The sequence below is a fragment of the Myotis myotis genome, unplaced genomic scaffold (genome assembly GCF_014108235.1).
Source record: "Myotis myotis isolate mMyoMyo1 unplaced genomic scaffold, mMyoMyo1.p scaffold_m19_p_14, whole genome shotgun sequence".
NCBI classification, from domain to species: domain Eukaryota; kingdom Metazoa; phylum Chordata; class Mammalia; order Chiroptera; family Vespertilionidae; genus Myotis; species Myotis myotis.
Window position 1 is genome coordinate 55,208,387 of NW_023416318.1, and position 23,269 is coordinate 55,231,655.

General features: G+C 57.0%; 1 protein-coding gene across 9 annotated transcripts in view; it reads left to right on the forward strand.

The window, feature by feature from the left end:
• MYT1L (myelin transcription factor 1 like) overlaps positions 1-23,269 on the forward strand; it is a 301,658-nt gene that overhangs the window by 262,345 nt on the left and 16,044 nt on the right. For all 9 annotated transcript variants that reach the window (XM_036335449.1, XM_036335455.1, XM_036335454.1 and 6 more), the window contains 3 exons: positions 11,757-11,819; positions 14,599-14,682; positions 15,875-16,096. In XM_036335449.1, the coding sequence (XP_036191342.1) occupies positions 11,757-11,819; positions 14,599-14,682; positions 15,875-16,096 (369 nt within the window). The remainder of the gene's footprint in view (positions 1-11,756; positions 11,820-14,598; positions 14,683-15,874; positions 16,097-23,269) is intronic.

Consider the following 23,269-nt stretch of genomic DNA (forward strand, 5'->3'; position numbering starts at 1 on the left):
GCTCACTGTCAGAATATCCCTACGGCCTCGACCGCATCCTCTCTGTGCACGGGGGCGCCTTCTGCTTTCTCTTCCTTTCACATAATGACAAGGATTTTTTCCATAAAAAAACAAAAATTAAAAAAAACTAGTCCCTGGCTTTTAATTCCCCAGAATAGCCAATAGAGCCAGGTTTTGAGCAAAGTAGGAATAATTTAAACGTTCATCTTTTATTTCATTGCCAGTATTTGAGATGTGTCTATTATTTGTTTGCTTTGGAAAATTATTTTTTAAATCTGGTCAGAATATTTCAATTGCTTTATATTTCAATTGCCTTAATGTTAGAACTCCTCAAGGACCTAAACATGTTTTAAAATCTTTGGGTTTTAGAAATGTGATGTGAGGAAGGCGTGAGTGTCAGAGCGGGCCTCTTCCTGGGTGTGCCGGGCTGCTGCGGCCCCCCTCTCGAGCCAGGAGCTGGGGCCTCCTTCCAGGCCCTGGCCCCAGCCCTGCCCGGCCGCCCTCAGCGGGGGACCTGCCACCCTGCCACCTGCTCAGCCTCTCCAGTTCCAGTCCCCACAGTGGCCCCCCTGACGGCTCGTTATAAAGATTAAATGCGTTAGTGTTTGCAAAGTGCTCAGAGCAGTGGCTGCGGAATCTGAGTGACCCCATGCAGGTCACTAAAAAGGTAATGGGAGCCTTTGTTCATGAAGAACCGGGTCTGGCTGTGGGGGCCGAGCAAGGGTTTCTGCAGAGGTGAGGCTGAGGGCTGGGAGGTGGGGGCTGAGCAAAGGTTTCTGCAGAGGTGAGGCTGAGGGCTGGGCGGCGGGGAGGCCAGGAAGAGAGACAGTCTGTGCCTGGAATGTGAGCCAGCGCCAGGGGCGGGGTGGTGAAGGAAGCCAGACGCCTGGGCTGTGGAAGGGCCAATCAGCAAGGCCCAATGCCTCAGGGTAAGAGGGCTCTGTTCCTGTGTGTCCTCTGGTGATAGGGCGCAGTCCTAGCACCCTCGTGTCCACTTGCAAGTCAAGGTTAAAATCTTCAAATAACAGCGCCCTTCCCCCGTCAGGCTCACACCGGTCTAGGCCCGCTCACAGATCTCAGCCCCAAGTCCTGACGCACCCGTCCTGTCGGCAGCGTGGCCGTCCCCTCCTCCGTCTGCTCTTCCTCTATCTTCCACGCGACCTCAATGCTCCGCGGGGCTCTGTTGCTGTGGCCGGGGCCCCTGAAGTGGGAGCAGTGGAGGCAGACGTTTCTATTCCCTTCGTCGTTGGGGGCGGGCAGGCGGTGCTGGAGATGTTGGGGAGCCCCCCCCCCCCGCTCCTTCCCCTTTTACACATCCAGGCAGCTCTCCTGGCCAACGGCCCGCCCTCCACCTGCTCTCAGGGACACCTGACCCGCGTGTCTGGGTTTCTGCCTCGCTCTGTGGTCAGTCCCTGAGACAAGGGAGCTGGTTCAGACAGCATTTCATTCCGGCTCATCCGAACACTGGCTTTCTGGTGAGGCTGAAGTGCACACTTTGGAGAATGTCTGCCAGACCCCAAATCAAGGCTGTGTGTTCATAATCGACCATCCTGTGCTCAGCACTTACCTGTGGGTTCCATCCAGTGTCTACTTACTGCCCCTTCGCCCATCGCGCTCGGGGAGACTTTGTGATGCGTTGAAATCCTGACTCTCTCAGCAGATGTCTGGGGTTGCGGGCGGGCGGGTAGCAGGCGGGCCAGCCAGCAGGGGTGGCCTGGGAGGACTGGCCACAGAAAGGGCTTCCCGAGGGGACGGGCCATGCGATGCCTGCGTGGGGTCACTCAGATCCCGCAGCCTCTTTGCGCACAGGCGAGACTTCCACCCAGGCTCCCTGACGAGGAGGACGGTGTGGTTCTGTCTCTGATGTGCCGTGGGCTCTAATAAATCCCATGAACAAAACACGTGCATCGCATGAAAACCACGGGAAAGGCCTCTTCCCAGCGCCCCCGCACGGAGTGGCTCCGCCCCCGCGGTGGGAAGCCGCCACCTGTCCACCTGAGGAAGCTGCTGCCTCCCCTGCTTTCCCTGAGGGCTGGGCCCCAGGCAGCTGAGAGGGAGCCGGCGGCGGAGGCGGGGCTGGAGACCGCCCACCAGCCTTGCTCCCTGAGGTCTGGTTCCCTGACATGCAGGTGATCCAAGTCTTAGAGGAAGAGGAAGTTGCGGGGTCAGCGTCACAGGCCAGGCACAGCGCCAGGGAAGTGCAGGTCACCACCTTCCAGCTGACCAGGGAGGCGGAGGGAGGACGGGCCCAGCGCTCTCCTCCGTCCTTGTCCCTCCCGTGTGCAGAGCAGCTTGTCCCTGGTCCATTGTGAGCCTTGTTGTCCTCGGCCTGTGGCTGCGAGGCCCATGGCCATGTCGTGACCTGGAGAGTGTGCTGAGCTGACACGCTCAGCAGTGAGAGGCTGCTGATGGGCTCCAGCATCAGGACACCAGACACCGCGCTCCGCCCAGGCCTGCTTCTTGGCTGACAAGGCAGGGCAGTCCTGTGATGGGCCACACAGAACCGCAGGCTCACCCGCTGTCGCCAGCGCACGGAGAGGAGGTACTGGCAGCACATGAGGCTGATCCGGGTGTGGGACACGGACACAGAAACTGTGGCCAAGCTGCATCCGACTCAGACTCTCCTGGTGGCCCCAGTGGGATTGGGGGGGGGGGGGGCTGGATGCAGGGCAGCCCCTCGGCTCTCAGGGCTCTGAGCCTGGCCCATGAGGCTCTGAGCCCGTGTGCCCACGTCCTGGGGCTCTGAGCCCGTGTGCCCACGTCCTGGGGCTCTGAGCCTGTGTGCCCACGTCCTGGTTCTGGCTGTGCTGTCATCTGGGTGAGAGGTGGTGTGCTGAGCCCCACTCCCTGATGCCCAGACCAGGTTTACGGTTTTCCTGCGCACAGGGATGACTGAGGGAGGAGGTTGCCATGACAACTCACTCCCGCAGCGCCCCTCCCAGTGGCAGGCTGCCTGTGGGCTGCAGGGACTGCCCGGTGCCCCCTTCCTCCCACTGGTGGCACTGCCCTGCCTCTGGCCAACCATGGCCAGGCCCCCCCTCCCCACCCGCCGCTGAGGAGACATGTGAACAAGACCTTCCCGCCAGCCTCCTGGGCACCGAGTTCCAGCTGCGGAGGTTTCTCCTTCCGCCTCTTTCTCCCTTTCTCCAGGAAGCCATGGCTGCCCCCCCTTACGGCTCACACAGGCCACTTCAAACGCGCCTCTTTCCTAAGAAACACATCAGGCGTTAGGCAGTGAGGTTTCTACTAAAATGCTCTCAGATCTGAAGATCAGCTCTGAACTCGCTTTGCATTAAAGATGGATATTAATACTCACGTTCCCCCGCCAGTGACGCCGCTTCTGCTGGAGGCGGCTGGGTGCGCGTGAGTGGAGGACGCGCGTGGCGAAGGCCGGCCCAGTGACCTGAGCCTGTCACTAACGAGTGTGTCTACCTCCAGTCACGCGTGTGGCGCCTGGTGCAGGCGGGAGTGGCAGACAGCACCGCGCAGCCTCAGACCTGCTCTGGGAGAGCCAGCCCAGGGCGCCACCCACCCCTGTGGCCGGGGTCAGGGCCTCCTTCCCACCTGCCGTTCCTGGGCCTCCAGTTCCCGTCTCCCTCTCAGCATCCTGCCTCCTCCGGGCAGATGGGAAGGCCCTAGAGGACAGCCCTTCCCCCCTCCTCTCCCCTCCCTGTCCTCCTGCCCTCCCCCTCCTGCCCTCCCCCTCCTCCCTTCTCCCTGCCCTCCTGCCCTCCCCCTCCTCCCCTCCTCCTTCCCCCCTCCTCTCCCCTCCCTGCCCTCCTGCCCTCCCCCTCCTGCCCTCCCCCTCCTCTCCTCCTTCTTCCCCCCCTCCTCTCCCCTCCCTGCCTCTTGCCCTCCCCAGCCACCTGCCCACCTGAAGTGCTCCCTGGTCCCAGGCTTCTCCTCAGTGGAACTGACTCCAGGACCAGCCCCCAGGTCAGCGCATCCACACCTCGGGGTCAGAGGTGCCCTGACCCCCCTCTGCTCTGTTGCCAGCCCTGCTCATAGGGTAGTCAGGCCGTCCCTGGCTGGTAGGAACAGGAGTCTGCAGAAGCTCATGTCGCTTTCCTGACACCTTCTCCTCTCTCCCACTTATGGCCCGAGAAGCCGCGTGGTCACGAGTGAAGGCGTCCCAGCTGTCGCTCCTCATGGGCACAGCATCCCCCGTCCTGGGCCGTCTCCTCGCCTGCACATGGCCCGTCCCCTCCTGGGCCGGTGTCTAAACCTTGGCCAAACTGTCTGAACTCGTTTACAAATTGGCCAGAAAAACAAGAGGTGAAACGTGATGAGCAGGTTCTGTGGGAGGAGGGAGGCGGTGCCAGGACGCCCCTCACATCTTACTTTCAAACGTCTCCTCTGCAGTCACGGGGCGACACTGGTTAGTCAGGCCGCAGAGGCTTGCGCGGTTCTGGGGCGCATCCCCCACAGCCTGGTCTCCTGTGTCGCCATCTTCTGCCCTCTCTGCCGGCCCCTCCCGCTGGCAGCCGGCACGTTCTCTGCCTGTGCCTGTCCCTCTGCTTGCTTGTCCTGTTGGTCACCTGTTGCTCTGTGTGAACCCACCTGTGAGTGAGACCCGGCTCTGTCCTTGCCGCCGACTTACCTCCCGTAGCAGTGCTCCGTCTCGCCGCCGTGTGGTTGCAAGTGGAGGTATTCCGTCTTTTCTGGGGGGGATGCCACGTGTGTCCGAACCACATCTTCGGTCTCCAACCAGCGTCCACGGACCTGGGTGGGCCCCATGCTTGGCTGCCGTAAATAATGGTGCAGTGAGAGGCTGACAGAGAAGGAAATAAACGGAAAGAATAATATTTTAGAGCCAGGTACTTAGAAACAAGAGGCTAGGGCAAGAAACAGATTTGGGGGAGCAGGAAGAGAGAAGATACAGAGTGGCCCCAAGTGCGAGAAATTGGAGAAAATTCCAGGATCACACGAGTGGCAAATGAGGCGTGGAGTCTTGTAATTTCTCCTGATGAGAATTATAAAGCACTTTCTCACCTGACTGGCGTGGCTCAGGAGTTGAGCGGTGACCTATGGACCAGGAGGTCAGGGTTCGATTCCCATCAGGGCACAGGCCCAGGTTGTGGGCTCCATCCCCAGTGGGGGGCGTGCAGGAGGCAGCCGGTCCAAGGTTCTCTCTCGTCACTGATGTTTCCATCTCTCTCTCCCTCTCCCTTCCTCTCTGAGATCAATAAAAATGTATTAAGAATACTTCCTCTGTGAGACAGAATAGAGCTTCAAAAAATGACAGACCCACAAACACAGCAAAGAGAAAACGCACTGAAAACAGTAACAAACTTCCACTAATGGAGCTCGTGGCCCTGGGACCCTCTCCTGGCCCGGCCCCTGCCTCTCCGGCCGCTGGCTCGCACCCCCAGCTCTGGAGAGCCCGCCTGCTTCCCAGTGCCACAGCCCTCTTCTCCGTGTAACTCAAACTGCTTTAAACCCGGTGGGGACAGAGCTGGAACCGCTGTCCCCGAGTCCCTGTGCGTCCACATCCTCGCCCTCAGGCCCTGAGGTGCAGGGCAGGCTCACTGGGACCGAGAGCGTCCGCAGACCTGTCAGCAGAGCTCGCCCGGTGGGTTGGGTGCCCCTCCGCCCCTTCCCATCTGCCCTTTGGAGCCTGACCTGGCACCACTGCCTGTGAGCAGGGCCCTGTGACCGCAGAGGGGCCATGGGGTGGGCGGACCGCCCGGCTCTGCCCAGTGCAGTCCAGTTGGTTCCCGGTGTCAGGAAACTGGCCTTGTCCGGCCAGCCCTCCGCAGGAGCCCCTCCCGCCCCGTCCCACCCCCTGGGCCCCAGTCAGCAAGCTTTCGGGGACTCACTGTTTCATCCCGACCAGCTGGGCTGGTGGCAGGTGCCTTCTCACGCTCAGAGGCAGGGGCGCTGTGGAAGGCACCCCTTCCCACACCCCTCAGCAGCCCCCAGGGCCAGAGGGAGCCCAGCCACAGCCCCCGCGAGTCTTTAAACCCGTGTCTCACATATAATGTCACTCGCTGCCCAGAGCTCAGCTCAGCGGCCCCAGGTGAGTACCCCCCCCCCCCACCCCGTCCCAGCGTCCCAGCGCGGGTGGGTCTCGCCTGCCGAACCGGAGAGCCGGGGGACGCGCAGGCCGAGTGTCAGTCCCGGGGACAGGAGGTCCGGGGGGGTCCGGTGCCAGCCGGCTGCGCAGTCACCTTGTGTGTTTTTTCTTGCATGGGTCCTCGCGTCACTTCCAATTGGCCTGCGGCTCCCAGCCTTGTTAGCGCCCCTGCTGCTGGCCTGCATGTGCTCCGCAGCAGTTCCCGGGACGCCCCGTAAATGAGGGACGGCAGCATGCGCTAGGTACGTGTGCCCCGCGGAGCTCTCCCGGCCCCGGACGCCGTGCAGGGGCGGCAGCAGAGTGTGGCGACCGGGGCCGAGTAGGCTCCCCACCCCCGCCAGCCAGGCTGCGGCCCACACCGGTGCCCTGGAGGCTGAGAATGAGGGGCTGCATGAGCACGGACGGCCAGGCCCACCCTGGGTCCCGCAGCGCGGACAGAGCAGACCAGACTCGGTCGGGGCTCCCTTGGAGGCCGGAGCCCTGGTCGCTGGCCTGACACACGCCAGGGCCGCACCCCCTCCGGGCACCCGGGGCCCCAGTTGGGGGGCGGGCAGAGGGGGTTCACGTGGGACATGTTAGAGCTGAGCCGATGCTGACCCAAGCCTCCAAGTCAACATTTGCACCTCCTGGCACACACCCTGCTCACCAGGCTTGAGCGGTGCACGCACCCTCCAGGGACTTCGCAGAACGTGCGCTTGCCCTGGTTCACCCCGCACAGCCCGCAGGGGGCCGCAGGGGCCGACTGCGAAGCCCCTTGGCCACCTGCTGCCCCGGCCACAGCCCCCGCGCCCCTCAAACCACAGCTCTGACTTTCTTCCGCGCGATGACCCTTCCGCTCGAGCAGCCTGAGCCTGTTCCACTGTCCCCTGAGTCACCACGTGGCATGTTTAACTGATGCTGAAGGTACTTTTAGAATTCTTTTCCGTGTGTGTGTTTGTTTTTAGTGTAATTTTAAAAGAAAGTACTTAGAGCCAGAAGAGAAAGGTGGGTTTTGTCCACACATTGCGTAATCGAAGGGCAGTCTCCCCCCGGCTCTGCGGGCACAGGGGTGCTGTCCGAGTTGGTGTGTGGTTTTCAGAGCCGTGGGCACCGCAGCCCAGGGGGCACCGCCCCACCCGAGTTCAGGCAGGAGGAGGTGGGAGGGACACAGAGCACACAGGCTGGAAAGTGAGGTCCAGAAGGAGAGAGAGTTCAGTGTCTCACAGGTTGAAACATAACCCCAAGGCTTCGTCTTTCCTTGAGTCTCGGGGAATATGTGTAAGAAACTGGGCAGACGTGAGGCACTAGCGCCTGAGCGACCTGCGTTCTCTCCGGGGAGAGCGCTGTGGAGGAGCCGCATGGAGATCGGGGTGTGAGGGTGTCCCACAAAAAGGTGTGCACACACTTTGAATAATTATGGAGGCAGTTTTTAATTAAAGTACACAATATTCTCAAAATTGAGCTCTCAGCTGTTAAAGTGTGTATACATTTTTTGGAACACCCTGTATTTTTATTTTTTACTTCTCTGTGTTTATTTTTTTTCTTAATTATGTGACCAAAAACATCAAAATTAAAAAATACAATTCTAGAGTTATATCTCTTTAGGCAAAAAAAAAAAAAAAAAAAAAAAGCTTTCGAATTGAACTTTTTATATAAATTGGGCAAAGGCTTTTATATATGAAGCCTGAATCATTCCAATTCACTAATGGATTTTGCTACCATCAACAAGGCTTAATTTTACATTTTTATGACTTATTTGAAACTTGAGGACAGGAAGAAAAAAAATGATACTTTTTCATCTTTTGTGTTTTACTTATTAAGTTCCCTCACTAGCGTGGCCGTGAAAGAAAGGAACAGGAAGCATCGAGGGACCGTTTTCCTGTATGTTTCGGCCCCTGTGCTCAGAGTCAGGGCAGGTGTGCAGTTGTCCCTGTGGGGTCTGGTCAGTGGGTTGGGCGGCTGCACGGACGGACCAGCCCAGACCTGCAAGCACATGGCGGTGCTCGGGCTCTGTGTGCGAGACGTGGCGTTCCCCTTCGTGCTCCAGCCTCTTACCTAACACAGCTGTGGCTCACGTCCTCACGTTGATCTTGGAGGCACGGGGCTGACCCCCCTGGAGGAGGCACCTGGATGTTCTCACGGGTAATTAGGCGGTGATGCGATTTCAGTGGGCGGGCTAACTGTTGGCATTGCTGTCACCCCGTGTCTGGGCTGTGGCTTGTGATGGAGAAGCAGCACAAGTGTAGGTTGCAAGTCTCGCTGAAGGACACCAGAGGCAAGCCCCCGTGTCAGCGGCGCTGTGTGCAGGCTGCGGGCGGGGCGTCGTGGCTCGGTGCAGAGGTAGTGGGTTCTTCTCTGACGGTGAGGAGTGTGTGTCACGACCTCCGTGTCAGGGTGATCAGTGATGGTCCTAGATGGGTCCCAGGAGAACCGGGGTTTTGGTGGCAAATGTGTAGAGGCAGCTGTGAGCAGGCGGCACCCTGAGAGGCTTGGGCCTGGTCTCCGGCGTCTCAGATCTGCCGCCGCAGCAGGAGGAGGGCTGGCTCAGGACACCAGAACTCCAAGCTGTGAGTGGCCCTGCCTTTCCTTTTTAGATTTGGCCCAGATACCGCAAAATTCAAACACATTTAAAACTTTTTTATTATGACTTTTCCATCCCCATTCTTAAATGTCTATACAAGACCAGTGTTTCCAGCCAGATGATAACACATGGTACCCAAAATTCTTTTCTTTCCGTTTTACTGAAACCCTGGGGCAAATGCCACATCACATACCAGGCGTGGTCCGACATGCTTTTGTCTTGAAGTTCTCCATGAGGGCGGGGTGGATGCTCAGATCATCTGTGTGCTTCCTCAGTGGTTTGACCAGTGGTGCCTGTGGCGTGGAAGAGACGAAGCACGTGGAGCGGGCGTTGTACTTAACACACCCTTGTATATAGGAGCTTAAAATAGACTCATGCCATTGTCGTGGCAACGCCCAGCAGCGAGGGGGGCGCTGTATGGCGGGCCCTCCCCGGGCGTCTGACATGCCAGTGTGAGAACCTGTGCCTGCCCGGCAGGCAGTTTCCATAGAAACCAGTCAGCCTCCTCTGCCATTTCGAACCCAAGCCGAGCGGCGCGTGCTGCTGCTGCGTTCTGTCCACGGGATTCGGATCCCGAGCAGCCGCCCCTCCTGGAGGGGACGTGGGCCTGGCTGGGGGAGGCTGGGGGTGCAGAAGGGGTTTGCTCATGGCTTTTGTAGCCGTTACCGGGGGCCCTGGGCGCCTGAGCACCCAACACCCCTTTTGTCAGATGGACAGTCACTTCCTCATTCACCGAGGGAAGAAAACAGAATTTTGAATGTTGAGGTTTCTTAGCTAGGAAATTCACAGGTAGCTCTGAGTTTCAAAAGCCTTACAGTCTTGAACCCCCCCCCCCCCACTCCTTCTCCCTCCTCCCCCCCTCCTTCCGCCCCCCAACCTCCCGCAGCCCCACAGCCAGCAGGGGGCAGGCCAGCTGCCGAACTGGAGACCCTGGAGATAGAAACAGACCTTTTCAGAAAGCAAGGCCTCTTTCTAGGAATGAAAGCTCCAAAAATGAGCCAAATCGGTGTTTTGTTTTTATGGTGATAAAGGCATTTTAAATGCCTCTTTGTTAAATCACACGATGCATTTGTAAATGGCTTAATCACATAGAAATGACTCTGAAACCCTTTTTATAATTAGTCAAACCTGACTTCCATGTGTAGGATTTTGGTTGTAATGCCTCAGTTTAAACTTGAACAGAATAATGTCACTCTCCTGCCGCATAGAGAACAGCATATGAAACAATGTCGACTCGTGTGAAAATGAATAAATTTTAAATAAGTTTTCACTAAGTTCTTAAGTTAGGAAAAATTTAGGATTTTTTTTAAAGCAAAAAGCAAGGCCAAGTGTGTGTTATTGCCAGTGGGAAGATCCCTGCTCCCTGTGCGTTTCCCCTGGAGACTCCTGAGGACCAGCTCCCGTTGGACAGCCTCGAGCTGCAGTGTCCCTCCCGGGGCTCTGGGCTCGCCGTCCAGGAGGCGCCACTGGACAGCACAGCGTCCAGCCATCACTCAGGCAGTGACCACTTGGCCTTGACAGAACAGTCTTGTGACCAGACAGAAACAGCTGCCACCTGGACAGCAGTCGAGTCGGCAATCAGATCTCCGCTGTTTCGATCCTGATTCTGCTTTAACCTCTCATTGCTTCTCACTCTCCTACTTTAAAGGTCCCAACCCCCCCACCCCCCACCCCCGTGCCCACCAGCAACTTCTCTACGCCCCTCACGCTGTCACTCTTTAATTCTGCGACAGCACACGCTATAGCTTAAGCTTGAACCTTCAGGACAATATGGCAGCTACCAATTTCTACACCCTCAGACCTAGACTTGTTTCCTCTCTTGGGGCTAAAGGAGAAGTTGACAGCTTCTAATACCAAATATTGTTGATACATCCAACTGGCAAAAGATGGCATTCCCGGCATTGAATGCAGTCCAGGCTCACGTATCTCCCCTCCACTCCCCACGCTCGTCTGGCTGCGAGGATGTCCGTCTGTGAGCAGGTCATGCACTGGTCCCAGCACCCGTGTCCAGGGAGGCACCCTGAGTGGGAGGCACACCTGATCCCTTAGAACAGCAGTTCTCAACCTGTGGGCCGCGACCCCTTTGGCGGTTGAACGACCCTTTCACAGGGGTCGCCTAAAACCATCCTGCATGTCAGATATTTATATTACGGTTCATCACAGTAGCAACATGACAGTCATGAAGTAGCAATGAACATAGTTTTATGGTTGGGTCACCACATGAGGAACTGCATTTAAAGGGCCGGAAGGTTGAGAACCGCTGCCTTAGAAGCAGTGGGCATCTGTTCAGGATTTAAAATCTGTGATTTGTGTCCTCAGTTTTTACATTTCTGGAGGAACAAATGCAACTGAAATGGCTTAAAGGGAAACTGTCTTTGCAGAACTGTCTGGTTATTCTTGAGAGGGCGTACTTAGGAAGTGATTTGGAGGAGAATCGCTAAAACGTTATCAGCGCTCTCCCCCATAGTGCAAGGCAGTGTGGGAGAGAAGAGTGGACGGCCTGGCTCGGAGGTGAGGCAGAGGCAGTAGGTGCCGGAGCCGATCGAAGCGTCTTAGCTGCCTTGGCCCGGCTGCTCCACGGTCAGCTAATAGTAACAAGGACGTTCAGGTAGATCTGCCTGCCCAGTGGGCCGATAGGTGGAGCTCACCCCAGGGCCAGGGCCGGTTGCTGCCGCCCTGGCATCGGCTGACCAGTTAGGAGCGTGGAGCATTGTGTCCTGGGCCTGGCAGTTTAGACCCCTGGGCACACATGTCTGAGGGAGAGCCTTGCTTCACGTGTGTGCTGGGGTGCTGCCAGGCCTGTGGTGCCCACCTGCAGCGGCTCCAGGGAGGGGGCAGCCGGGTCCTGGAGACAGGGGACAGGCTGCAGCAGCCAAGGGCCACGCTCCAGGCCTGCGTCCCAGGCAGGGGCTGGGCACCAGGGCCCCTGGAGAGTGTCGCTGGGGTGGAAGGAAGAGGCGGCCCAGGCTGGTGTCCACGCAGCCGGAGCCGCGCCGCATGCCCTCCTCACGTGGGAGCGTGCGCTTAAGGGAGCTCGCTTTCTGGAGAAATAAGAAAGTTATTGTCCAGGGGATTTCATTCCTTTCAAGTAAATTGCCCTGTTTGTGTGTTTAATCATAGGTGCCCCACCCCTGGCTGCGACGGCTCTGGGCACATTACCGGCAACTACGCTTCCCATCGAAGGTACGTGGGGCACTGTGCTCCCCTTGAAACCGTCCTTTCTTGTCACCCTCCTGCCGGGACCCTGCTGCCGGCCCTGGCACCCACTGACCCCACTGGTATATGGTCACACAGAGCAGCCGTGCCCTGCGGGCTCACTCAGAGAGCGAGCTCCCCTGGGGCAGCCCAGCCCCTGGCAGAGTTCTCTCTGCAGCTGGCTCCACCCACAACAGCTCTACAGGCAGCGGTAGCGCGTGTCCTTAACTGAGAGAGAAGATCCAGGAAGACCTAAGGCCCCAGAGGACAGTCCCCGTGGGGCAGGCTCTGACACCCTCACAAGTCAGATTGGAGCCCCAGGCTGCACAGTCCTGCCAGCCCAGCCGCAGAGCCAACCCCACAGAACTGCTGAAGCTCACGCGTCACGTGCAGCCACTCCCAGGAGGAGGCAGCGTCCACACGTGGCTCAGAGCGGCCATCCCGGGGAGCAGCCGCCATCGGGGCGAGCGACACTCGGTCCACAGCCTGTGAGCGCCCACTAGGCCGGGCCTGTGCTGGGAGCGGATGAAAGAGGCTTTGGTGCGATGTCGGCACAGGGTGGGCCTCGGCCCTGTGGTGGGTGCGAGAACCTCCTACCGTGTTCAGGGGAACAAGCCAGCGCCAGAAGGACCAGGTCTTTCTGAATGGAGGCCGTCGGGTGAAGGACAGCAGGGCCGCAACTAAACAATGGACAGCAGTGGGCGCTGCCGGCAGCCACTCGCCACAGTTCAGCAGGACGGGGCTGTCCGGCAGCCGAGCCGAGCCTAGCCTTCTGCTTGAGTGCCCCCCCACCCCACCCCCACCCCCCGCAAACAGAGAGTCAGGACACCAGAGGCACGTCCGCCGGCCACACCGCCCACCGCCCTCCAGAGGAAGGTCGTTTGCACAGAGCCGTGGGGCTGGTCGGCGGGTCAGAGGTCAAGCCCTGCAGCCACCCAGTGACCCCACCGGGGGGGGGGGATGCTCGCTGGCCGGCACAGCTTGTTTCCTCGCCAGGTCCTACTGCCACCCCCGGGCTCCTGGGGTCCGCCTGGCGCTGCCCACGTCATGGGCTGGAGAATTCATTGCTGTGGGAGCCACTGCAGGTGCTGAGCAGGTGCTGCTGTGACAGCCGGAGATTCCCCCGACATCACCAGTGCTGCGGCCCCCGCCACGGCCCAGCGTCAGGACCAGCCTCCTTGAGCTGAGCTGGTTCACCAGGCGTCTTAACGGAGAACCTCAGGGTCACCTCCAGAAAGCGTAGCCAGTGTCGGGTCATTGGTTTAGAGCAAATGCAGTAAAACTAGACCTAAAACTCCAGTTAAATGTACAAAGTCAAGCAGACGAGTTGCTGCAGCAGCAACACCCGAATCAACGCGCTCTGAGGACCAGGAGGGACAGGTGGTGGTGCCGCGGGTACAAGCACATGGGGGAGCTGCAGGGAAACGGGGTGTGAGTCCTGCTAAACACGTGGTGGGGAGCTCGGCCTCCAGGACACGTAGGCCAAGTCTGGGAGGCCGGGCGGGCTTTCCGCACAGAGAAGGTGGGTGAGCGACGGACTGAAATGTCCGCTCCCACGGCGCTAGGCCAGCCTCCCACAGCACACATCGGAGTGAAGGGCAACAGCCAGAGGACAGAGCCGGTGCCGGCCAGTGAGGGGCGGGCACGCCTGCGGGAGGCTCTGGGGCAGCTGGACGGGAGGCAGGAAGGGCCTCGGCCTCAGTCCCGGGGGGACAGAAGCCCCCTAACAGGACGGGTTAATTCTGCTCAAGTCCCTGCTCGAGGGTCCCCTGTGGGCCCTGCAGGTCCGCAGAGGAGGGAGAGGGGTGAGCGGCAGAGTCCCCTTCACGTCCATGTGGACGCCCTGACGAAAGAGAATCACGTGTTCGGGAAGGACCGGCAGCCCCATCGGAGAGCTGCCCCTCGGGAGCCTGCGGGGCACTGGAGCCCACGGCTGCCCAGAAGCAGGGCTGCCCCTCCCAGCACACAGCGCCCACAGCTCCCTCGGCTCCCGCGGCCCCCGTGGCTGAGGTGCGGAGGCATGAATTCCCACCTCACTCAAACCAGAGTGACTTTGCTGGGTTTAACTTTGGGCCCTAAAGAAGGAATCACACACACAGACCCACACGGGGAGAAGGCCTGAGGCCCCTGGGCACTGTCTCTGCCCACACCTGGAGGGCCGCCTCGACTCCTTTTGCTCCAGCTGACACGGGGCCTGCTTGCTCTGGGGTGCAGGCGAGGAAGCTGAGACGCGCGGGAGAGAAGGGCCTGTCCTGGGCGCCCCTCCCAGCGTCCTCTCCGAGCCACTGCCCACTGAGCAGATGGTCTCCAGCTGCTGGTTCTGCAGGGCGCTCCATGCTGGGTGGGCAGTGAGCAGCGGGTTTTCATTTCCACGTTTTAAGCAAAAATACAGGAGTCTTTAAATGTTGATCAATGCTTAGTTTTGCTTTTCTGGGGGTTCCGGCGCTCAGTTGGTGGTAGGAAAGTTCTCTAGTTTCCATCAGCATGGAAATCAGCAAGAAGCGAGTCATCTGGACAGAGCCACCGCCTGAGCGCTAAAATGCCGCCCGCCCGTGAGAACAGGCCCCGCGCTGCATTCAGGGCCGGTGCCATTCAGTGAGGGCAGTGCCGGCCGCCACCCCTGCAGGAGGGAGGCTTGGAGAGCACAGAGGGGCTGCGCCCGGAGGACCCAGATTTTGTTTTCGTGCGGGAAGCGGGGCTCTGGAGAGAATGCAGTCAAGGAGCCGAGGCTGGAGGGGGGGCATGCTGACTTCGTGCTTCTCCTCAGCCTTTCAGGGTGCCCGCGAGCCAAGAAGAGCGGCATCCGGATAGCGCAGAGCAAGGAGGACAAGGAAGACCAGGAGCCCATCAGGTGTGCTGCGGGAGGGGCGGGGCCACAGGGCACGTGTGGGGAGCAGGTGAGAGTCGGGGGGAGGACACGCTTTGGGATGTCAATCACCTGCAAGGTCAGATCATTTAAACCCAAACCAAATCGGATGTCTAAGCTGTAGTTGATGTGACAGGTGAATACCCATCAGTTTGATGTTCTGAGTAACTAAGCTGCAAAGCGTCCCTCTTCCCTGGGGCAAAACACAGTCTGTTCGCGGGAAAGGCAGGTTCATGGAAGTAGAGGAAGGTATTGAACGCAGGATCAGGGTGAGCACTGTGCTGGCATCTGGCTCGTGGAATCATGTAGCTACATCCACTCTCAGCAGGACCGAGGCTCCTGGCATGTGGGGCCGGAGAGAGCGTCCGCCCTCCCACTCACCCAGGCCTTTGCCCAGAACCGGCGCCCAGTGAGCCTGGGTCTCAAAAATCCATATGATAAACCTGGTACTGTCTCTGTGAGATTTTAACCTCAGTGTCTTTGCAAAAATTGTTATTAAAAATTAATTAAAATAAAAATTATTAAAATGTATCAAAATAAATAGGCAATGCAAATTATATAGCATTAAAACTTTACTGTTTTAAGAAAAAATGCAGGCCAAACCCACAGCCTGGGGCCTGTGAGGAGCCGTGAGCTCGCCCCAGGTGTCTGCAGCCTGGCTGTGTGCGCGGCCCTTTGCTGTCGCCTTGTGAGAAGTTCCAGAAGCACCATGGCCGCTCGGAGCTGTCACACCAGCCCATCGCTTTCCACGGATTCCCCAGATGTCCGCGTGGCGTGCTCTGTGCTTACCCTGTCCCAAGGGCCTCAGTTAAACCCTCTCTCCCGCTTCCGGAGAACATGGCCAGACAAACAGACGTGCCCCAGCTCCTGAGAGAACACGAGTCTATGAAATAGCCATTTTGAAAAACACCCTGCAGCTTCCCACTGACTTGACATATTTCCTCCATCAAAGCCGTGGTTCTGCCCAACGGTGGAGTCTCATGGGCAGACGCGGGCCCTGGGCGGGTGTCCGCGAGGGTGAAACGCGCCCTCACCCCGCGAGGTGGGGTCGTCCACTCCCGTTTCCCATCTGTGTCTGGCCTGAGAGACGAGTGGAGTCAGGTGATTCTGAGTTGCTGCAGAGCCACCAGCTGTGTGCGGCCAGGCAGGAACGCGTGTCTCCTCTGTCTGCTCTCAGGTGCCCCGTTCCCGGTTGCGACGGCCAGGGCCACATCACCGGGAAGTACGCCTCCCACCGCAGTGCCTCGGGCTGCCCCCTGGCGGCCAAGAGGCAAAAGGACGGGTACCTCAATGGCTCCCAGTTCTCCTGGAAGTCAGTCAAGACGGAGGGCATGTCCTGTCCCACGCCCGGCTGCGATGGCTCCGGGCATGTCAGCGGCAGCTTCCTCACACACCGCAGGTGAGTGCCCCGGCCGGGCCTTCCTGGCGGTTGCAGAGGGCTCAGCACGACAGGTATAAGAGCACATAGCGCCTCAGTTCCCCCCTGTGCTGAGGACCCCGAGGTGGGAAGGAAGGAGACAGGCTCCTGGAAAAGCGCCAGCGTTCCAGCACAGCCACGCTGGGGAGCGGTGTCCAGGGCTCGGGCCAGGGGCCGCAGTAAGAAACACGAGTCTCTGCAGACGCAGTTACTCATGGGCCCCCGGGGATCAAGGCTGCTCTTGGGCACAGAGCCTCGCCTTGAATGCCTGAACCAAAGATAGAGCAGGAAGTTTCTAGAAGAGCCGTCGACCCTTCGTTTTTATTTGCTTCGTGCAAGAGGAACTATATGCAGTCAGATGGCCTTGGACGAAGAGGCCTGTTCTGTTGAATCAAGTGGCCAAGTGGGCTCATTGCAGGAGGCCAGAGGTCAGTGCATCCCTGGCTTTATGTCCTGGCTTCACAGGAACCAGGCTGGGAGGTTGTGAGGAGGAACTGAGGATCCTGCTGGCCCTGCAGACACCATGCTGGGGGGGGGGGGGGTCCAGGCTGTTCCCTTCCCTGCTCTGTCATCCTGGGTGCACACATGGGCACCGTGCAGCCAGGCGCCACCTGCAGAGCCACACCCAGCACGGAGTGCACGGAGCTGAGTGCAGCCACAGGCAGGGCTGTGCTCAGGGATCTACAGCAATGAGCTTCATGTTCTTTAAGATTTTTAAAAATTAAGACAGGAATTCTCAACTACTCAGATAGAAACTTGAAATGGTACCAACGGGGTACATGGGCCCAAGGGCAGGAGGAGACTTCTGCTCCCTGACCTCGTCTCTGCTCCTGTCCAGGCGCAGCTCACCTCTGATGCAGGCAGCCAGTCTCCTCCCAGAAAGTGCCCTGGGGCAGAGGCTGCCTTGGACCTACAGCCTCCAGGTGCACACACCTCCCATCATAGCCCCGCCCACCCTTCCCTCCTCCTGCAAACAGGTCACACTGTTTCCTCCTGCAAACAGGTCACAGTGTTTCCTCTGCAAACAGGTCACAGTGTTTCCCCCGGCAAACAGGTCACAGTGTTCCCTCTGCAAACAGGTCACACTGTTTCCCCTGCAAACAGGTCACAGTGTTTCCTCTGCAAACAGGTCACAGTGTTTCCCCTGCAAACAGGTCACACTGTTTCCCCCTGCAAACAGGTCACACTGTTTCCCTTGCAAACAGGTCACAGTGTTTCCCCTACAAACAGGTCACACTGTTTCCCCCTGCAAACAGGTCACACTGTTTCCCTTGCAAACAGGTCACACTGTTTCCTCCTGCAAACAGGTCACAGTGTTTCCCTGCAAACAGGTGACAGTGTTTCCTCCTGCAAACAGGTCACAGTGTTTCCTCCTGCAAACAGGTCACAGTGTTTCCCGGCAAACAGGTCACAGTGTTTCCCTGCAAACAGGTCACAGTGTTTCCCTGCAAACAGGTCACAGTGTTTCCTCCTGCAAACAGGTCACAGTGTTTTCCTCCTGCAAACAGGTCACAGTGTTTCCTCCTGCAAACAGGTCACAGTGTTTCCCCTGCAAACAGGTCACAGTGTTTCCCTGCAAACAGGTCACAGTGTTCCTCCTGCAAACAGGTCACAGTGTTTCCTCCTGCAAACAGGTCACAGTGTTTCCCCTGCAGACAGGTCACACTGTTTCCCCTGCAAACAGGTCACACTGTTTCCCCTGCATACAGGTCACACTGTTTCCCCTGCAGACAGGTCACAGTGTTTCCCCTGCAGACAGGTCACACTGTTTCCCCTGCAGACAGGTCACAGTGTTTCCCCTGCAGACAGGTCACAGTGTTTCCCATGCAAACAGGTCACAGTGTTTCCCCTGCAAACAGGTCACAGTGTTTCCCCTGCAAACAGGTCACAGTGTTTCCTCCTGCAAACAGGTCACACTGTTTCCTCCTGCAAACAGGTCACAGTGTTTCCCTGCAAACAGGTCACAGTGTTTCCCTGCAAAACAGGTCACAGTGTTTCCCCTGCAAACAGGTCACAGTATTTCCCCTGCAAACAGGTCACAGTGTTTCCCCTGCAAACAGGTCACAGTGTTTCCCCTGCAAACAGGTCCAGTGTTTCCTCCTGCAAACAGGTCACAGTGTTTCCTCCTGCAAACAGGTCACAGTGTTTCCTCATCAAAACAGGTCACAGTGTTTCCCCTGCAGACAGGTCACAGTGTTTCCCCTGCAAACAGGTCACACTGTTTCCCCTGCAGACAGGTCACAGTGTTTCCCCTGCAGACAGGTCACACTGTTTCCCCTGCAGACAGGTCACAGTGTTTCCCCTGCAAACAGGTCACACTGTTTCCCCTGCAGACAGGTCACAGTGTTTCCCCTGCAAACAGGTCACAGTGTTTCCCCTGCAAACAGGTCACAGTGTTTCCCCTGCAAACAGGTCACAGTGTTTCCTCCTGCAAACAGGTCACACTGTTTCCTCCTGCAAACAGGTCACAGTGTTTCCTCCTGCAAACAGGTCACAGTTTTTCCTCCTGCAAACAGGTCACACTGTTTCCTCCTGCAAACAGGTCACAGTGTTTCCCCTGCAAACAGGTCACACTGTTTCCTCCTGCAAACAGGTCACACTCTTTCCCCTGCAAACAGGTCACAGTGTTTCCCCTGCAAACAGGTCACAGTGTTTCCTCCTGCAAACAGGTCACAGTGTTTTCTCCTGCAAACAGGTCACAGTGTTTCCTCCTGCAAACAGGTCACAGTGTTTCCCCTGCAAACAGGTCACAGTGTTTCCCCTGCAGACAGGTCACACTGTTTCCCCTGCAAACAGCTCACACTGTTTCCCCTGCAAACAGGTCACACTGTTTCCCCTGCAGACAGGTCACACTGTTTCCCCTGCAAACAGGTCACACTGTTTCCCTTGCAAACAGGTCACACTGTTTCCTCCTGCAAACAGGTCACAGTGTTTCCCTGCAAACAGGTCACAGTGTTTCCCCTGCAAACAGGTCACAGTGTTTCCTCCTGCAAACAGGTCACAGTGTTTCCTCCTGCAAACAGGTCACAGTGTTTCCTCCTGCAAACAGGTCACAGTGTTTCCCTGCAAACAGGTCACACTGTTTCCCTGCAAACAGGTCACAGTGTTTCCTCCTGCAAACAGGTCACAGTGTTTCCTCCTGCAAACAGGTCACAGTGTTTCCCTGCAAACAGGTCACAGTGTTTCCCTGCAAACAGGTCACAGTGTTTCCTCCTGCAAACAGGTCACAGTGTTTCCTCCTGCAAACAGGTCACAGTGTTTCCCCTGCAAACAGGTCACAGTGTTTCCCTGCAAACAGGTCACAGTGTTTCCTCCTGCAAACAGGTCACAGTGTTTTCTCCTGCAAACAGGTCACAGTGTTTCCTCCTGCAAACAGGTCACAGTGTTTCCCCTGCAGACAGGTCACAGTGTTTCCCCTGCAAACAGGTCACACTGTTTCCCCTGCAGACAGGTCACAGTGTTTCCCCTGCAGACAGGTCACACTGTTTCCCCTGCAAACAGGTCACAGTGTTTCCCCTGCAGACAGGTCACACTGTTTCCCCTGCAGACAGGTCACAGTGTTTCCCTGCAAACAGGTCACAGTGTTTCCCCTGCAAACAGGTCACAGTGTTTCCCCTGCAAACAGGTCACAGTGTTTCCTCCTGCAAACAGGTCACACTGTTTCCTCCTGCAAACAGGTCACAGTGTTTCCTCCTGCAAACAGGTCACAGTGTTTCCTCCTGCAAACAGGTCACAGTGTTTCCCCTGCAAACAGGTCACAGTGTTTCCCCTGCAGACAGGTCACACTGTTTCCCCTGCAGACAGGTCACAGTGTTTCCCTGCAAACAGGTCACAGTGTTTCCCCTGCAAACAGGTCACAGTGTTTCCCTGCAAACAGGTCACAGTGTTTCCCTGCAAACAGGTCACACTGTTTCCCCTGCAAACAGGTCACAGTGTTTCCCCTGCACACAGGTCACAGTGTTTCCCCTGCAAACAGGTCACAGTGTTTCCTCCTGCAAACAGGTCACACTGTTTCCTCCTGCAAACAGGTCACAGTGTTTCCCCTGCAAACAGGTCACACTGTTTCCTCCTGCAAACAGGTCACACTCTTTCCCCTGCAAACAGGTCACAGTGTTTCCCCTGCAAACAGGTCACAGTGTTTCCCCTGCAAACAGGTCACACTGTTTCCCCTGCAAACAGGTCACACTGTTTCCCCTGCAGACAGGTCACACTGTTTCCCCTGCAGACAGGTCACAGTGTTTCCCCTGCAGACAGGTCACACTGTTTCCCCTGCAGACAGGTCACAGTGTTTCCCCTGCAGACAGGTCACAGTGTTTCCCCTGCAGACAGGTCACAGTGTTTCCCCTGCAAACAGGTCACAGTGTTTCCCCTGCAAACAGGTCACAGTGTTTCCTCCTGCAAACAGGTCACACTGTTTCCTCCTGCAAACAGGTCACAGTGTTTCCCTGCAAACAGGTCACAGTGTTTCCCTGCAAACAGGTCACAGTGTTTCCCCTGCAAACAGGTCACAGTATTTCCCCTGCAAACAGGTCACAGTGTTTCCCCTGCAAACAGGTCACAGTGTTTCCCCTGCAAACAGGTCACAGTGTTTCCTCCTGCAAACAGGTCACAGTGTTTCCCCTGCAAACAGGTCACACTGTTTCCCCTGCAAACAGGTCACACTCTTCCCCTGCAAACAGGTCACACTCTTTCCCCTGCAAACAGGTCACAGTGTTTCCCCTGCAAACAGGTCACAGTGTTTCTCCTGCAAACAGGTCACAGTGTTTCTCCTGCAAACAGGTCACAGTGTTTCCCCTGCAAACAGGTCACACTGTTTCCCCTGCAAACAGGTCACACTGTTTCCCTTGCAAACAGGTCACAGTGTTTCCCCTACAAACAGGTCACACTGTTTCCCTTGCAAACAGGTCACACTGTTTCCTCCTGCAAACAGGTCACAGTGTTTCCCTGCAAACAGGTCACAGTGTTTCCCCTGCAAACAGGTCACAGTGTTTCCTCCTGCAAACAGGTCACAGTGTTTCCTCCTGCAAACAGGTCACAGTGTTTCCTCCTGCAAACAGGTCACAGTGTTTCCCTGCAAACAGGTCACAGTGTTTCCCTGCAAACAGGTCACAGTGTTTCCTCCTGCAAACAGGTCACAGTGTTTCCTCCTGCAAACAGGTCACAGTGTTTCCCTGCAAACAGGTCACAGTGTTTCCCTGCAAACAGGTCACAGTGTTTCCTCCTGCAAACAGGTCACAGTGTTTCCTCCTGCAAACAGGTCACAGTGTTTCCCCTGCAAACAGGTCACAGTGTTTCCCTGCAAACAGGTCACAGTGTTTCCTCCTGCAAACAGGTCACAGTGTTTCCTCCTGCAAACAGGTCACAGTGTTTCCTCCTGCAAACAGGTCACAGTGTTTCCCCTGCAGACAGGTCACAGTGTTTCCCCTGCAAACAGGTCACACTGTTTCCCCTGCAGACAGGTCACAGTGTTTCCCCTGCAGACAGGTCACACTGTTTCCCCTGCAGACAGGTCACACTGTTTCCCCTGCAGACAGGTCACACTGTTTCCCCTGCAGACAGGTCACAGTGTTTCCCCTGCAAACAGGTCACAGTGTTTCCCCTGCAAACAGGTCACAGTGTTTCCCCTGCAAAACAGGTCACAGTGTTTCCTCCTGCAAACAGGTCACACGTGTTTCCTCCTGCAAACAGGTCACAGTGTTTCCTCCTGCAAAACAGGTCACAGGTTTCCTCCTGCAAACAGGTCACAGTGTTTCCCCTCAAACAGGTCACAGTGTTTCCCTGCAGACAGGTCACACTGTTTCCCCTGCAGGACAGGTCACAGTGTTTCCCTGCAAACAGGTCACAGTGTTCCCCTGCAAACAGGTCACAGTGTTTCCCTGCAAACAGGTCACAGTGTTTCCCCTGCAAACAGGTCACAGTGTTTCCCCTGCAAACAGGTCACAGTGTTTCCCCTGCAAACAGGTCAACAGTGTTTCCTCCTGCAACAGGTCACACTGTTTCCTCCTGCAAACAGGTCACAGTGTTTCCCCTGCAAACAGGTCACACTGTTTCCTCCTGCAAACAGGTCACACTCTTTCCCCTGCAAACAGGTCACAGTGTTTCCCCTGCAAACAGGTCACAGTGTTTCCTCCTGCAAACAGGTCACAGTGTTTTCTCCTGCAAACAGGTCACAGTGTTTCCTCCTGCAAACAGGTCACAGTGTTTCCCCTGCAACAGGTCACAGTGTTTCCCCTGCAGACAGGTCACACTGTTTCCCCTGCAAACAGCTCACACTGTTTCCCCTGCAAACAGGTCACACTGTTTCCCCTGCAGACAGGTCACACTGTTTTCCCTACAGTCACACTGTTTCCCTGCAACAGGTCACACTGTTTCCCTCGCAAACAGGTCACAGTGTTTCCCTGCAAACAGGTCACAGTGTTTCCCCTGCAAACAGGTCACAGTGTTTTCCTCCTGCCAACAGGTCACAGTGTTTCCTCCTGCAAACAGGTCACAGTGTGTCCTCCTGCAAACAGGTCACAGTGTTTCCTCCTGCAAACAGGTCACAGTGTTTCCCTGCAAACAGGTCCACAGTGTCCCTGCAATAACAGGTCACAGTGTTTCCTCCTGCAAACAGGTCACAGTGTTTTTCCTCCGGCAAACAGGTCACAGTGTTTCCCCTGCAAACAGGTCACAGTGTTTCACTCAAACAGGTCATCAGTGTTTCCTCCTGCAAACAGGTCACAGTGTTTCCTCCTGCAAACAGGTCACAGTGTTTCCCCTGCAAACAAGGTCACAGTGTTTCCCTGCAAAACAGGTCACAGTGTTTTCCTCCTGCAAACAGGTCACAGGTTTCCTCCTGCAAAACGGTCACAGTGTTTCCTCCTGCAAACAGGTCACAGTGTTTTCCCCTGCAGACAGCAAGGTCCACAGTGTTTCCCCTGCAAACAGGTCACACTGTTTCCCCTGCAGACAGGTCACAGTGTTTCCCCTGCAGACAGGTCACACTGTTTCCCCTGCAGACAGGTCACAGTGTTTCCCCTGCAGACAGGTCACACTGTTTCCCCTGCAGACAGGTCACAGTGTTTCCCCTGCAAACAGGTCACAGTGTTTCCCCTGCAAACAGGTCACAGTGTTTCCCCTGCCAAACAGGTCACAGTGTTTCCTCCTGCAAACAGG